Below are 15,240 nucleotides of genomic sequence, written 5' to 3'. Positions count from 1 at the left end.
GATGAGCTTCTGCACTGTGTGTGGACCAACCAGCTCCATCTGTCAATCCAGGTGGCCACTTACACCTGGGCACGCACACACACGCACACACACACACGTGAACACACGCACACATACGCACGCACGCACGAGCGCACACACACACACACACACACACACACACACACACACACACACACACACACACACACACACGTGCACACGCGCACACACACACACAGGCTTATCACAGATCCAGCCTGTTCAGGTCTGGACAGACTGGATCTGTTCCCTTAACACAGTATTGTTTCCTAGTCCACTCACTTGTGTCCTTCACACATTCACTTGGTCTCTCTCATTCACTCATGCACTCAGTGTGAACACTCACTGACTTGTTTCTTTACACACTTGGGAAACAAACATGTCTCCTCCATGATGGACGTGTCTGTCTCCCTATGGAGGCCTCGCTTTTTCACTCCCAAAGAACATTTTTAATTATTTGTTTGCTCATATTTTCATCCATCACTATCATTCATTAGTGCAACATATGGATATCTCATGTATTATTTATATAAAGGACATGTAAGACAGCATCAACCCCACGAACACACAGTCGCTCCTCTGTATGTTTAACACGCTCCTATAAATTAGAATCTCTCACTCTTTACACACAACGTTGTGCGTACAACTTTACGCACATACATGATGCTGACATTTATGTGTGTGAACATCCTGCCCAGCTGTGTGCTGAACATTAAAGTGACTGCAGACCGACCTGTTGGATGAAGGTGTGCGCTCCGTGGGGGCTCAGCAGCAGGATGGCTCTGCGTAGTGTGTCTCTGTACCGGTTCAGCTCCTCCGTCCTCATGGTGGTGAAGAGGTTGGTGAAGACTTTACTGATGTTCCTGTCCACTCTCTGCAACGCGACGTCCACGCCCTGACGGGACGTCTGGTCCAAAAATCCCTGCAGGCCTCGGATATCTGGAGGAACGGGAAGAAGAAAAGAAGCGAGTCAAGTGACGGATTGGGACAGAAAACAGTTGAACAGTTGCTGCTCCTGAAGCAGGAAGGACAAACAAACTTAAACCTCCAGTTAAGGTTAAACCTTACGTCCCGCTGCCAGTGAAAATAAAGCTTTCTGCATGTTAAGATCCACAACCACATCAGTGCTGGCTCCTCTCAGCCGCTGTGACACTGAACGATCGGAAAAGCTCTGGACCTGACAGTTATCATCTAAAAACTCACTGAAGTGAAGAACATCACACTCACTGAGGAGTGAACAGAAAAACTTTCCCCATAGATAAAAACCAAAAAGTGATTGTTTTTGTTTTTGAGAGTGAGTTATGGACGTTGGTGTCCAATCAACATGCAGCAAACACACCCTGACATCAACACTTAAGTCTTTCCCTCAGAGGAAGTTCTGGTCAAGCCCACGCCGCTTTGACTCAAACAGAAAACATGAACCTGTACCATAACATCCTGAGCAGACGGAAGAATGAGTCTGCTGGATGAGAGGAGGCTGAGAAAAAGATGAAACTGCTGATTTTCAGCTCGTCCATTGTACAGTGTGTCGGGGAGAAGCCTTTTATTCAGCTCCATGAACAGTAAACCAGCTTCTTCCAGAACCAGAGAAAACTTCAGCTGCTGAAGAGAAAGAGAATAATTTAATATAACAATAATGAGATTAGTGTTGAGGGTCCATAATGGGACGGGGACGTATGGTGGTCCCAAACAAAACAGGAGCGAGTTAACTTAACCAGCTGTACTTTTTTTTTTTTTAGGCTGATTCATCCTCAGGAGTTATTAACCGTAGCAGGCTCACTGTGGCGTGGCTTTTCTTTGTGTAGCTCTGGCCATCGGTTCATGAACCCACCAAAATAACCGCTGCAGGCTTGGACTGGTTGTCTGACCGTTCATGATTCTTTCCGAGAGCTCAGCTTCAAAGCAGCAGAACCAATGAGAGAAACCTCCACAAACAGTTTTACCAAACCAGAGTTTAATGTAGTAAAGATCTCGGCGTACCTGAGACACATGTTCTTATTTTCTAAAAAAAGAAAGCTGAAAGCTTTAGATCCTACCAGCTGTGGAGCTAATGGCTGCTGTCAGACAGGCAGCAGATGACTTGATTATCTGAAGCGAGCTGATGAACGCCCTCACTCCTGTCAATTACCGTTCACAGCTCAGCTGATTCCAAAGTCTTTGTTGTTGTTTTCATCTGTGCTGATGTTTCATTTATCTGTGACTCACAAAAACAACCAAACAGCAGAGCAAACACAACCTTCACACAGGTAAGTGTGAGTCCTGACGCTGACTGAGACCATCACCTGTCGCAGCACCCTGATTGGCTGTTCCCCCGGAGACGGACAGGATCTATCTATTAGCGAACATCATCCACGTGGATTGCTCGCAGACTCTCCTCCAAACTGCCAGGGAAGTTTCCGGCTCTGACGAGCAGCTGATAGCGTTATGCTCTGTTGTAGCTGGTGACAGGTGGTTTGGCCTGAACATCTCCTCCTTTATTCCTGCTCTCCTTTTCCCTCCCTCCATCCTTCTCTGTCTATTAGCACTGACAGCCGACTTGTTCTGAGTCCTGACTGACTCCGACTGCCACTCTCTCCTCCTACACTCCTTTTTACTGCAGCTGTTTCATCTCATCACTCCTATCTCTCCACTTTTCCCCATGTCACTGTTTTTGTTCCCCATTACATTTTCCATCCATCCATCCGTCCATCAGTCTTATCCTCCCGCATCTGCAGTAAATTTGAGGGGAAAGAACATTCACTCTCGTGGAACAATTGGGTAACTGATGCAATTTGAAATTCAGAGCTCTGTGATTCGGTTTCCCGCCGAGTTCAAAGGCAGCTGTCCACAAATCATCTGCCAGCCTATCAATCTTTATCTCCTCTCCCTGGAAAGCCTGACAGAAAATGAAAAGCTCTGAAATAACCAATGAGGCTACAGACTGAGCATCGTGTCCTCTGTTAACTGCTTCACCCTCACTTTGAGCAAGGCACCATCAGTATATAAACACCTGCAATTTGCATCCATCTACAATCTACCACTGTCTGCTGTTCACTTCCATCGACCCTGCCCTCCCTGCTTCCGTCACCTCTCCACAAACTGCTGCAAAAAAATAATCCCTCCTTCTCTCCAGCTCAAGCACTGGAACAACACAAGTGGAAGGACTTGAGAGCAATTTGCAGAGCTCCTCGCCAGCCACAATTTCTCATCAGTTTCTCTAGAGCCACTTTGAGCAAGGCACTGTGTGTGGGGGGGTGGGGTGGGGTGGGGGGGGGGGGGGGGGGGCTTATGTCTCTTCTCTCACACCAATCTCTCTTGGCCTGAGAAATGTTTCTCAGGCCAAGAGCAAATATTCAGAGTCCAGTTTCCAGTTTTTTATGACTGAGCTGTTCTGAACCACACTGAGGGGAGTCCACTTACAGTCAGTTCCTATATTTGGAGCATTTCATTAGCATTGCAGAAGCGAAGCAGCTAAAAAGTCACCACACAGTTTGACAGTTCTGGTTCAGGCTGCTCAGAACTGTCCCGCCCTAAAAATCCCTGAATCTGTCAGAGCAGCTGATGTTTGACTGTGAAACGCAGATCTTCAATACTTCGCCACTTTCTCGACGTACCTTGATGAACATCTTGCATTAAATCAAAAACAATAACATATCTATATCTATCTATCTATCTATCTATCTATCTATCTATCTATCTATCTATCTATCTATCTATCTATCTATATATATATATATATATATATATATATATATATATATATATATATATATATATATATATATATATATATATATAGTAGACTTGCAAGTATGAAGGCTGGGTTTGTAACCACAGGCTGGGTTTGTAACCAGGCTTGTGCTTTTAAGCTTTAACTGCTCGCGATCAGAAGATTCATAGAAAGTGACATTTTCCTTGGGTTGCACTTACAGTAAGTCGCCCTGGATCAAGCTCTGACTCAGAGTGGAAGCCAGGTTGCACCCTCTAGGTATCTCCTCTTGCTTTTGGCTTCTGTTTCCTTTCCTGATCTGGAATGTCACTTTGGTTCTGATTCACAAATCCAATAAGAAAAAAAAAAAAGAAACCCGAGAGGGACAAGGCTCTGCAGGAGACTCAGGCCACGAATATCTTCGAAAGTTCAGAAAATGTCAGTGCAGTAATAATTGAGGGGTAAAGCAGTCGCATCAATTCAAAATATCTCACATGCTTTATTCTGAGTTGCCAGCAGGGGACACAAAACTGCAGCAGTTTATGAGAAGAAAGCCTGTTAGAGGAGCGACTGAAGCTCACTGACAAACACTGAAACGGGCCTAAAAGTTTTTAAGAAGGCTCAAGAGAACCAGGTTCTGTTATAGTTTCATCATTCCTCCTGTGCACACCTATTTTTAATTATAACATCATGTTATTATAGACATTTATCTGAATAATACACACAGCTCTGGATTCTCAGAGAAGTTCTGGATGTTATGAGGAGAATCTTTTTTGTGTGATTTCTAAATATTTTATATTTATGGGCTTTAATTCACAGTGGACATTATATATAATGACATCCTCGAAAAGTGTAAGTCACTCTGAATGTATAAATGTATTTATGATGTTTGTCTGTTCAGGTGTGTTTATTTTTTTATTCTGTCCTAAACCACCTGAATTCTCTGTCCTCAGTTTCTCAGTGGCAACGTTCCTCAACACCCAAAACAAGCCCCCTGTAATACGTGTTATATATATATATAGGTTAGAGCAGGTGTGTGTGTATAATATTGATTAGCGGCACCCTACAGCTACGGGCTTCCTTTTCCAGGGGTGTGGATTAATTACAGGAGGAAGGCTGCAGGCTGCACGTACTCATGAGCTCACAAGACAAAAGTTCTAATTAAAAACCAGACGTGATAAGAGTCTGGGCTGATAGAGACACCACGGGTCTCTGTGGGATCATCTGCCCCAGGAGGAGACGGCTGTAACGTAAAACTGTCTCACGCTGAATCGCTTGGTTCTACTCAGCACAGAAACTCTAAAACTGCAGGATGCAGCTGTTTACGAGCACCTGAAGGATGCTGCAGGAGGAGGAGGAGTTCCTAATCACCTGACCGTCTCTTCTCCCGTCTCCTCAGAACAGTCTAAGCATCCATTATGGTGAAGTAGGTTTCTTGGAGAAAAAGACAAAGGGATGATTAAAAGCGAGGACCATCGCTGTGTGTGAGCGGTTAGAAAACCATCAGGAACAAAACAACCACAGTCTTGGCATCTTGATTACGTCAAGTGGATTTGAATGAAGATCGTGTGGTAACACCAGCGTCCGAGGCCGAGGACTCGTCCTCTGCAAGCTCAGATCAGAAAAAACAGAGTTCTCACTTTAAAGTGATGAACAGCCGATAAATAATGAAACGAATGACTGGATGCTGCTCCTCCATCCTGAGCAGCCTCACACAAATACTGCATTTTACATCTGTTTCACTGGCTCTGGAGCATTAAAGCTGGTCCGCCATGTTTGTTCTGGGTATTTTAATCATTGGTTTTCAGAACCACTCACGCTTCTCTTTGTCTTTGCAGTCATTTTTCATCCTTGTTGACTTCGAACTTTCTTTAGAAGTTAAAAGTCATCCAACGTTTTCACAACTGATTATATTCACAGCCTTAAGTCTCAGTGAACATGTACCATGTTCCGTGGAAAGAATCTGATCAAAGTTTCCACTTGTTTCCATGCCATTTATTTAAATGTGAATGTTTTCTTTCCCACAGAGGAAACTCTGGACTTGAGGGAATCCCTCCCTGTTATTTAATTGAAAGCAGCGCGTCTGACTCGGCTGCTTAAGCCCAACTTCTTTCTGCTGTCCTCTGGAGTGTGGAAACGCCTTGATGTGTGTTCTGTACTACTGTGTTTGCTGTTACGCTTCCTTCTGAGCATATAGAGCAACCGTGAAGACTAATGAAGCAGATTCCCTGAACCGTGACGCCGAAATCAAACGCAAGAAAGAAAAATCTGTGATGTAGTGGGAGGTGTTTCCCTGACAGCTCAGCTAATTTATCACCAGGCTGCTGGAAAGGACGTTTTAATTACCTACACATCCTGAAGAGACTGAGAGGAAGAACGTTAGAGAGCGAGATGCAGAATGAGGAAGAGGGAAGGAGATGTAGAAAGAGAGAGAGAGTGAGTGTGGGGGGGGGAGAGAACGGGGGAGGGGTGAAGCAGTAAAGACAGAGGGAAAGAGAGAACAAAGAGAGAGAGAGGGAGAAAAGAAACAGAGAGATGACGTGTGTGTTTGTGAGGAGGAATAATTGAGCCTTTTCATCCACATCAGCAATGACAGGTGTGACATTTAGCTTTGGAACACACGTGTGTGTGTGTGTGTGTGTGAGTGTGTATGTGTGTGTGTGTGTGTGTGTGTGTGTGTGTGTGTGTGTGTGTGTGTGTGTGTGTGCGTGTGTGTGTGCGTGTGTGTGTGTGTGTGCGCGTGTGTGTGGATGACTGCTTTCTCTCTCTATTGAATATCCATAAAACACACACACCTGCTCTAACCTTTTACAGCCTGGTAACTAATGGGCAGGAAAGCACTGAAACACACACACACACACACACACACACACACACACACACACACACACACACACACACACACACACACACGCTGGTCTCTCTGTAGTTGTGTGGACACTTGTTGACATTAAGCATTACCAAACCTGAACATGATTCTAACCTGAACCCTAAAACCAGGTGTTTATCCTCCGTTTGCAGGTGTGAGGACGAGACAACGCGTTCTCACAACGATGGTTTGAAACCAAAAATAACAAAAACTACACAATCACACATATTTGTTGTATCTAAGAGGTCGAGACCTTAAAGCTGCACCTGCACAGGTGTTGCCATGTCAGACTCAGACTCCAGCAGCGAACTTCATCACCTCCATCTCACAGAGAACAGCAACGTTAATACAGTTGTGTCATTTTACTTGATTTCTGAGTCATTCATCTCCTCAAAGCCTGAAATATTCTGTTTGTCTTGTTCTGAACAGAGTGGAGTGAGTTCACAGCGAGACGTTCTGCATCACGGCCGAGCTCTGGGCCTAAAATAGACGTGTAAGTGCAGCGTGTAAGATTCGTGTTGGTCGGGATCAAAGACTCAGCGGCTGCTTGAACAGATATTTAGATTTCACTCTCGATTTCAAAACTCACTCTCTGCTGCTTTGTTTTCCTCTCGCTTTCTTTCTTCTTCAGACCAAAAGAAAACCCGTCACCATGGAAGCAGTAAAACCTATAGGACAACTCTTTACTCCCACATTTCACACAGCGCGACTTGGATTTCACTCTCATCTCTCAAACTTCACACCTCCAGTTTTTTTTCCTCAGACTTCACAGAGCTCCTCCAGAGCTAATCAGTGCAGCTCCTCTTTAAACGCTTAATTATCAGAATCAGTCAGCTGATTGATTATTTCAGGCTCGTTTGTCCCTGGTGTCCAGATACAAACCAGAGTTCGACAGAAACATTTTCAGGCCACATTTCAACAAAACCCTTTCCGTAGTTTTTTAAAATTCAGTGTTTGTTTCCCTCTCGTCCTCTTCATAGCTGCTCTCTGTCCACGTCTGTCCACTCGCTGGAAGTCAGAGAGCTTCTGTGGTGAAAAAGACACATTAGCTCAGTTCCTCCTGAAGGAAACGAGGACAGAGGACACGCAGACTGAACAGAGGGTGTGATGATGCACTGAATGACCAGCTCCTCTCTGGGTGTTGTCTCCTGCCTCTCACGGCGTATAAAATGTAAATGCAGGGCTCGCCAACGCCTCTCGCTGCTCTGCCCCCGCCCCCCTGCAGGCCTGCCAAGGCGCTATGTAAATGAAGCCAATCAAAGGCCTCTGAGTGACTTTACAGGCCCCATCACAAACCTATCAAACGCCATCGAAGGCGTACGGGACGAGCGCCGCGCGGCACCGTGAGCATCGTTTTTTTCACGTTCCATGTATTAATCTTTAAGAGCTTTTATTATTTTTTTACAAAAGGCTCGGGCTGCTCTTCATTATGATGCATGTTGATAGCAGCTGTCAGCTCGGCTGCGTTGCTGCAGCTGGATACTATTTCTCACTTGGACCACGCGCCGCAGAGGGAGGGCAAAGCCATCGAAATGAAATCCGCACACTGCATTATTCATGCAAAACAGTTTACCACACTTTTAGGCTGACTTTAATCTTCCTGACATTAATGTAATGCACACGTTGTAGTAAATATTGTCAGGCTGATGAAATAAGCTGAGAAGGAGGTTTTCCACCTCGACAGGAAATGACATCAGCAGGAAGGGACAGGGCAGGCGCTGCTTCCTGAGGAAGCTCAGGTGCTCTGATCTTTTACCTGAGGTTCGTGTTCAGGTTTCCAGGTACTCGGCTGGTTCAGCGTCAGACACAAACGTTTCTGACCTTTCACCCTAATTACTCATCACCCAGAGAACGACTCTGTGCTGATGAACCTCAGATATTAACCTATACAGTATCTGACTTTAATTCACTGTGTTTGACACAATGAAAGAACAAGACACGATTTCTTTAATCTCATCTGCACAAATGAATCGTTTGAATCTGGTGTTGGATTTTTATCATCTTCTCTCATTACTTTCCTTCTGTGTCGTATCACTATGGAAATAAACTGCAGGCGTGTTCGCGGCTGATAATGAGCTGTAATAACCCACAGACGATACAGACACAATGAGCCTGAGTGAAAAGGAAGAAACATGAAATTTATGATGATTTCAAAACCCAGCTTCTGTCAGTCTGTCTTTTGACCTGTGAATCACCGAGTCACTGCTGACAGCAGGGATCGACCCTGTGACCTTTTGATTACAGGGCAGATTCTCTACCAGCCAGGACGCCTCATCATGTCCTGTTGTCTCCAGCTTTTATTAGGAGTTTGACATTTCAGTCACAGACGTGTTATTGGACAAACTGTCAGCTGGTGTTTAAAAACTGCCTGGATAATAAACTCATGTGCGGCCCTGGAGCTTTTTGTCCCTTCCCTGACCCCATAGCTAGTGTTTGTGTGAAGCCATGTGCTTTGTTTGAGTCAGTAAGACCTCTGTGTCTGTGCTCATATCAGCGCCAGCTCAGCGGATCAACTGCTAAGTGTCCAGAGGATGAGAAGGATTTAGTTTGTCAACAGTGTATGTATGGATTTACTGTATGTAGACGGTCGCACCGTGTAGAACATCGACTTTCAACTGTATGGACACGATTCTACAGAAGCCCGGAGGGGACAGAAAGGTCTTTATGGACCACATGGTATGGATTTGATCTTTGAATGTCACGAACAAGCTGCTGGAGTCCTGACATTTTACACTGACACTGACTGTTTTTATTTTTTCACTGACCTCGCTCACACAGTGGAGATTTTCACTAAAAGTTCAAGTAGAAGATTTATTAATGTGCAATATGTTGGTGAAACTGTTTCTAATGGAAGATTTTCCTCTCTGCTTGTCCAGAAAAAGCAAACACTGGTGGAATGGACGACCAGAGCTGTGGGTTTTCTGCCGACAGTCTCAAAAAGAAAGTGACGAATGGAGCAGCACCTCTGGCTTCACTCAAACTTCCCAAATTCAAATCATCTTTTGCTGTCACTGGGAGAATAAAGTGACTCATGGTCACCTGACCTGACGCAGCTCTTCGTCCAGGAGGCCGGGTCTCAGGAGTCCAGGTCCCCGAGCATCACTAAGCCATTGTCCTCTGAGGGACTGAAAGACTCTGTCTGCAGTGTCTCTGACGGTGGATCAGGCCTGAGCTGTCTCTGCAGATAAAAGCTGTAGTGTGGCTGCTATTTCTGTCCACACACACACACACACACTGCTGTCCTTTCGAGTGGAACAATGACCAACCTCAGAGACAGAAATGTGAGACATGGTTTGGAGACACTGTGTGTGAATGTTTGACACAGTGAGAAAGAGAAATGAGGAAAGAGGCAGAGCAGCAAGGAGACAGAGGACTAAAGATGTGAAGACAGAAAAGACAAAGGATAAGGAAAGACATGAGGACCTCATTAGGCCGGGGGTGAAAAGACAGATACACTGGACAGAAAATAAATTACTATCATTCCACCAGTCACTCATACAAAGGAAACAGCTTTATCTGAGTGGAATCCACAGATTTTGGTATTTTTAGTTGATAAATTGAAGAAAATGATTTAAAATTTATATCTAATTGATTTATTTTCAGCATTGGAACGTTTCATAGTCAGAAAACAACTTTGAGTTTTGGGGTATAATCATTAAAATGTCTGTCTTTAATAAAGGCAGAGCGAGTTAAAGCCAGAGGCTCAGAGAGAAAACCTGTTTGTTTTTTTCATCTGGGTGAAGTGACCTTTGAGAGGCCTGTGAGCGTACACTCAGTGCTGCTCCATGGGCTTTCCTGTGTCATTCACATGAGGAAAAAGTGTTGAATGGCAGCTTATTAGTTTAAGCTCTGAAACAGAGACGACGAACACTCATCGAGATTCCAAAGCCCGCGGGGGTAAAGAGGAACTGGTAGTAATGAAGAGGATGATGGGTTGATAATATCTCATTTCTCTGGCTCCCTCCTCCCTGTTTCTCCCCACAGTGACCAGTCGCATCTATAATTGGCTGCTGGACGTGTGTTTAAAAAAATAATCAATAAAAACAAAGCAAGACGGCTGCATTTTAAAATCTTGAAGCCATTTTCAGTCCACATTCTTATCTTTTAAAGGCAAACCTGAGGCTCTTCATCGATCTGTTTGTTGCCTGCCAAACGAAGAGGCCCAAACGAGATGAGAAGGGATTAAAAAAAAGAACCAAGGAAAAGAGGGAGGGAGCAGAGAGGCCTGCTCTGCCCGAGGAGCTGTGGCCAGAGGAAGCTTCGGCTTTCTGCTCCGGTATCACAGGAAATGAGAAGGAAGCATCTCTGTGGCCTGGTGATGAGAACGCTTATTAAAACAGTTCATATACTCACAGATGTTTGACCCAGACCAGGATCTGTAGAACCACGTTTACTGTCACCTGTAACAGGTGTGTTACTGTCACCTGTAACAGGTGTGCTGCCGGGGTGTCAGGTCAGAGACAAACGGCCACGGACACGGACCAGGTGGCTCCGAAGCCAGCTTCAGATAAATGCTAATGATCGGAGTCTGCTGGTGTGTACACAGGCAGCTGTTTGCTAACATGTTCACAGGAAAAGTTTGATGAAGTGATTATATGTCAGCGCTGTGTTTAAAGCGTGTTCCACAAACACAACACGCAGAGAAACAGACGGTTCAGACGCATGGCGGGGAAACGAGAGGCGGAATACAAAAAACACAGAGGATGCAGGAGGTGAAAAGAAAAACTGAACCACCTTGAAAGTCAGTGCTGCAGAGCTCAGCCCGCCTGGCAGACTCCCATGCATAAAACATTCACTCCCATGTCTGCTCTAACCCAGTGAGTCAGAGACACACAGAGAAAATAAACAGAGGAAGGACCTCAGCTTCTAATTCATGTTTTTCTGTTCATATCAGGATTTTTTTTTTGTATTGATTCTGGTTTAATTACAAGTAAAAATTCAGTGATATTAATCGGATTATACCCCAGTCTTCTCCTCTCTTTTCCCCCATTCTTTCTGCTCATCTCTCTGCCGGTTATTTCCCCCCTCTCCCCCCTCTCCTCCCTCCGATCTCAGGTTTATGTGCCATGCAGGCAGGCAGGCTGTTCTCTAACCAGGTCAGAATAGCAGGGATAGACTGGCGGGCTGCTGTGTCCATAGACAGCCCATTACACCCATCAATCAGCCGGCCCGCCGAGGCACTCACCCGGGTCGGGACAGGAGGCCAAGGAGGGAGAGGAGACAGATTTAAGAGGCTGCTATTAGGAGATTCATCGCTGCTGGACGAGTCCTCCATCAGACTCAGAGAGAAAATCTTCTCAAATCAATTCTACTGCTGATGCTTCATTTCTCCTCAGAGGGAACGTGAGGTCTCGTTGTAATTATCAGCTCCTATTAAGTTTAGCAAAAAGAGCATATCAGTCAATAGTAGTTAGAAGTATCTATAAGTGGTATTTTAATTACTATCATTATAAACTGATCAGTGATGTCAGATTTAGTTTTTTTAATTATCAGATAAAATCCAACAGAAATATTTTTGTGAAACTAAAAAGTCTTTTTTGTGATTTTGAGGTTTATTTTTATTTTATTCATGTTTCTTTAAAATAATTTCGTGCTGCGCCTCAGAACTGGCACAGCCGAGCGCTTCAGCTCGAGCACGGAGAGGAGACGAGCTGCGCGAGGCTTTTAAAATCAAACGTATCCACCAAAACAAAGCAGAGCATGTTTCAGTTTGTTTTATCAGCGCACAGAAAACAGGCTGATCCATGTCCCGACACCTCGAGTTAAAATATAAACACCAGGACCCAGCACGGACAGGTGGTCTTAGACGTACTCAGAGCAGAAACACTGCGATGGAGACCTGCAGGGTCAGGTGACAGGTGACAGGTGACAGGTGAGAGGTGAGAGGTGAGAGCAGGACCTCTATTAAACAACACTGACAGCACTCACAGGGCGGCGCTCATAGAAGAAAATGTTGAAATGTTCCAAATCACAAAAACACTACTGTCAGGAGCAACCTAATTATCTCATTTAACAAATTTCAGCACGGAGGCCGCAGCTTTTAAAGCAGAAGGTCAAAACAACGCTGAGGCGCCGTCTGCCTGAGACATCTGATGCTGAACAACACTGACATCAACACTGACATGTTTGAAATAAGAGAATCTAAACTGGGTTCATGAATAAAATTTAAAATGCACAAAGAACATGTCTAAAGAATAAAAGCCTCCTTCATTTATTGATGGAATGAGCTGGAGATCATCTCCCTGCTGTGTCCACAGATATTAAAGTTTCCTTCTGCGTGTTGTCTGACTGACTTCTTCTTCGGCTAATAAACTCACTGAGCGGCTAATTAATGAGCAGCGCAGGCAGCAGACTAACTAACCAACAGCACAGAAAACAAAGTGACTGATGAGCCAGTCAAACCAATCAAATGATTAACCAACCACCTCCTGACAAATTCATTTCCCAACCAACCGAGTGCCAAGCACATGACAAACTCATGGATGTGGATGGATGTGAATCAGTGAAGCAGATCAATCAGGTGGATGAAAACCCTCTCATCCTGAGAACTGGCTGCTTAGCTAAGGTTTCATTTCACTCGTTTCCATCCGTGCGGTTTCAGCTTGCGTGCATGTCTTTGCACAGCGAGGCTGGTGATTTGGACGTGTGGTGTCTGAAGACGCTCCGCTCGCAGCTGAACGTGTGTCATCTTTCAGACAGAGGAAAGATCAGCAGCATCTGCGGGGACGTCGGCAGCTTCCTTCTGTTCCCCAGCGAAGCTAAACTTCATCTGTGTCCTTGAGTTCAGGAAAATAACTGCTCAACCTTTTCTTTGAGTTTAAGCAGGAGGAGGAGCAGCTTCCTCCGCTGCGTGTTCAGCGTGAACACGGCTGTCATGCCTGTTACTTCAGGGCGGCCTCGACACTCGTCCATTATTTCTGTGTGCGAAATGTAAACACCTGAGACTGAACTGGCCCATGCCATAAATCAGAATGTGTCCTCCCATGATCACACAGGTGGACACAGTCTGTTGGACCTGGTGAAGTGAACACAGGAAAATCTGTTTCCATCAGTTCTTATTGTTTTGGTTTTATCTTTAGAGATGTGACGTTTCCTCCTGAGCCCAGAAACCTGCAGCCTGAAAGACCAACCGACAAACAGCTGACCAACAAAGCAGCACGCCATCTGTTCAGCTGCTATTTCAGAATGGGATCATGTTTCAGAAAAGGCATCTTGTGTTCTCAGTGTGTGTGTGTGTGTGTAGGAGCCATTTTGGATCTATTTATTTACTGTGGGTGTTAGCACAGTCAGAGTTTCCAGCAGCTTCACCACGACACTGTATAAATCTGCTTTAAATGCAGCAGAGATGACTCATCATGCGTGCGCGTGTGTGTGCGTGTGTGTGTGTGTGAGAGTACACCGCCGCATTATACAGCATTATGACCGAGGTGCACAGCCTCTGTGTGTGTGTGTGTGTGTGTGTGTGTGGCAGGTGGAGGCAGAGGGAGATGAACTGCGCCCGGTGCCACAGAGAATTGTTTCATAAACATTTTTATTAGCTCCTTTCACACAGCCTGTGTGAGCGAGCTGGGCGGCAGCAGCTAAACGCAGCATCGTCACCAGCAAATCCCATCACACACACTGCAGCCAGGATGTCACCAAGCAACGCCGGCCACTTCTGCACCCGACTGCAGGCGGAGGATCCAGACTTCACACACTTCAAAGCCCAAATAATGTGTGGGACTGAAAGCAAGCAAAACGCTGCACGATGAGATAATAACTGTTTCTAAACTGCACATTATCTGTGAATGTCAGCTGTGTGTGTGTGTGTGTGTGTGTGTGTGTGTGTCACTGCCAGCGTGCAGGCTAAAAACAGCTGATTTATAAGAGAGGTGCTGATGGACACTGTTTCCCACAATGCAATGTGCAGCTGAAATCTAACTACAAAAGAGAGAGAGAAAGGCTAAACGTGGCGCAGCTGCTCACAAAATCCTGTTTTTATATTCAGAGATGAAATTACAAAAAGCACATGAAGCAGAAAGCAGCTGTAGGTAAAAAAAAAAAAAGAGAAATCCATCAGTAGAGTGTCATGATGCTCCCTCCCTGCGTTGGTGTGGGAGTGTTGTTGTCGCTGAGTTTCAGGCTTCCTGCCAATCAACCACTTAGTGCCTCAGCCTGTTGGACAACAACACGACAAAGATTCACCTCCTCCTCCTCTTCTCCATTTCTCCCCCTTTCTCTGCCTCCCTTCCTCCTCCCTCCCGTTTTTTTTTTTTGTTTCCCGACTTCTTTCTTATCCAGCCTCTAAAAGACAAGTCACACTGAATGTAAATGTGTGTGTGTGTGTGTGTGTGGTGTGTGTGTGTGTGTGTGTGTGTGTGTGTGTGTGGTGTGTGTGTGTGTGTGTGGTGTGTGTGTGTGTGTGTGTGGTGTGAAGGAGAATTATTTTTGACAGAAGTTGTGGTAATCAGGCGTCGAGCAGCCTCTGTGAGCTGTGTGTCAGAGCCACTGTTTCATCTGCAGCTGCTGACAGGACAAACTACGACTAACTTCCTGTTACATCGGGATGCATCCGTCGCTTTCGTCTCATGCTGGATCTTTGCCCCTGCCCCCGGGGGAACTGCCCCGCCCCTTTGAAAACCCCTGATGTAAAGGTCAGTTATTCAGGGAAAATGCAAAAGAA

General features: G+C 45.3%; 1 protein-coding gene across 1 annotated transcript in view; it reads right to left on the bottom strand.

Moving 5' to 3' along the window:
* Nucleotides 1–15,240, bottom strand: part of grid1b (glutamate receptor, ionotropic, delta 1b) — a 297,936-nt gene that overhangs the window by 91,922 nt on the left and 190,774 nt on the right. Inside the window, exon 4 of the mRNA XM_041067268.1 lies at nt 755–960. Coding sequence (XP_040923202.1) covers nt 755–960 — 206 coding nt within the window. The remainder of the gene's footprint in view (nt 1–754; nt 961–15,240) is intronic.

This window comes from Toxotes jaculatrix, chromosome 21 (genome assembly GCF_017976425.1).
Source record: "Toxotes jaculatrix isolate fToxJac2 chromosome 21, fToxJac2.pri, whole genome shotgun sequence".
NCBI classification, from domain to species: Eukaryota; Metazoa; Chordata; class Actinopteri; family Toxotidae; genus Toxotes; species Toxotes jaculatrix.
This window is presented reverse-complemented; position numbering and strand designations above follow the sequence as displayed.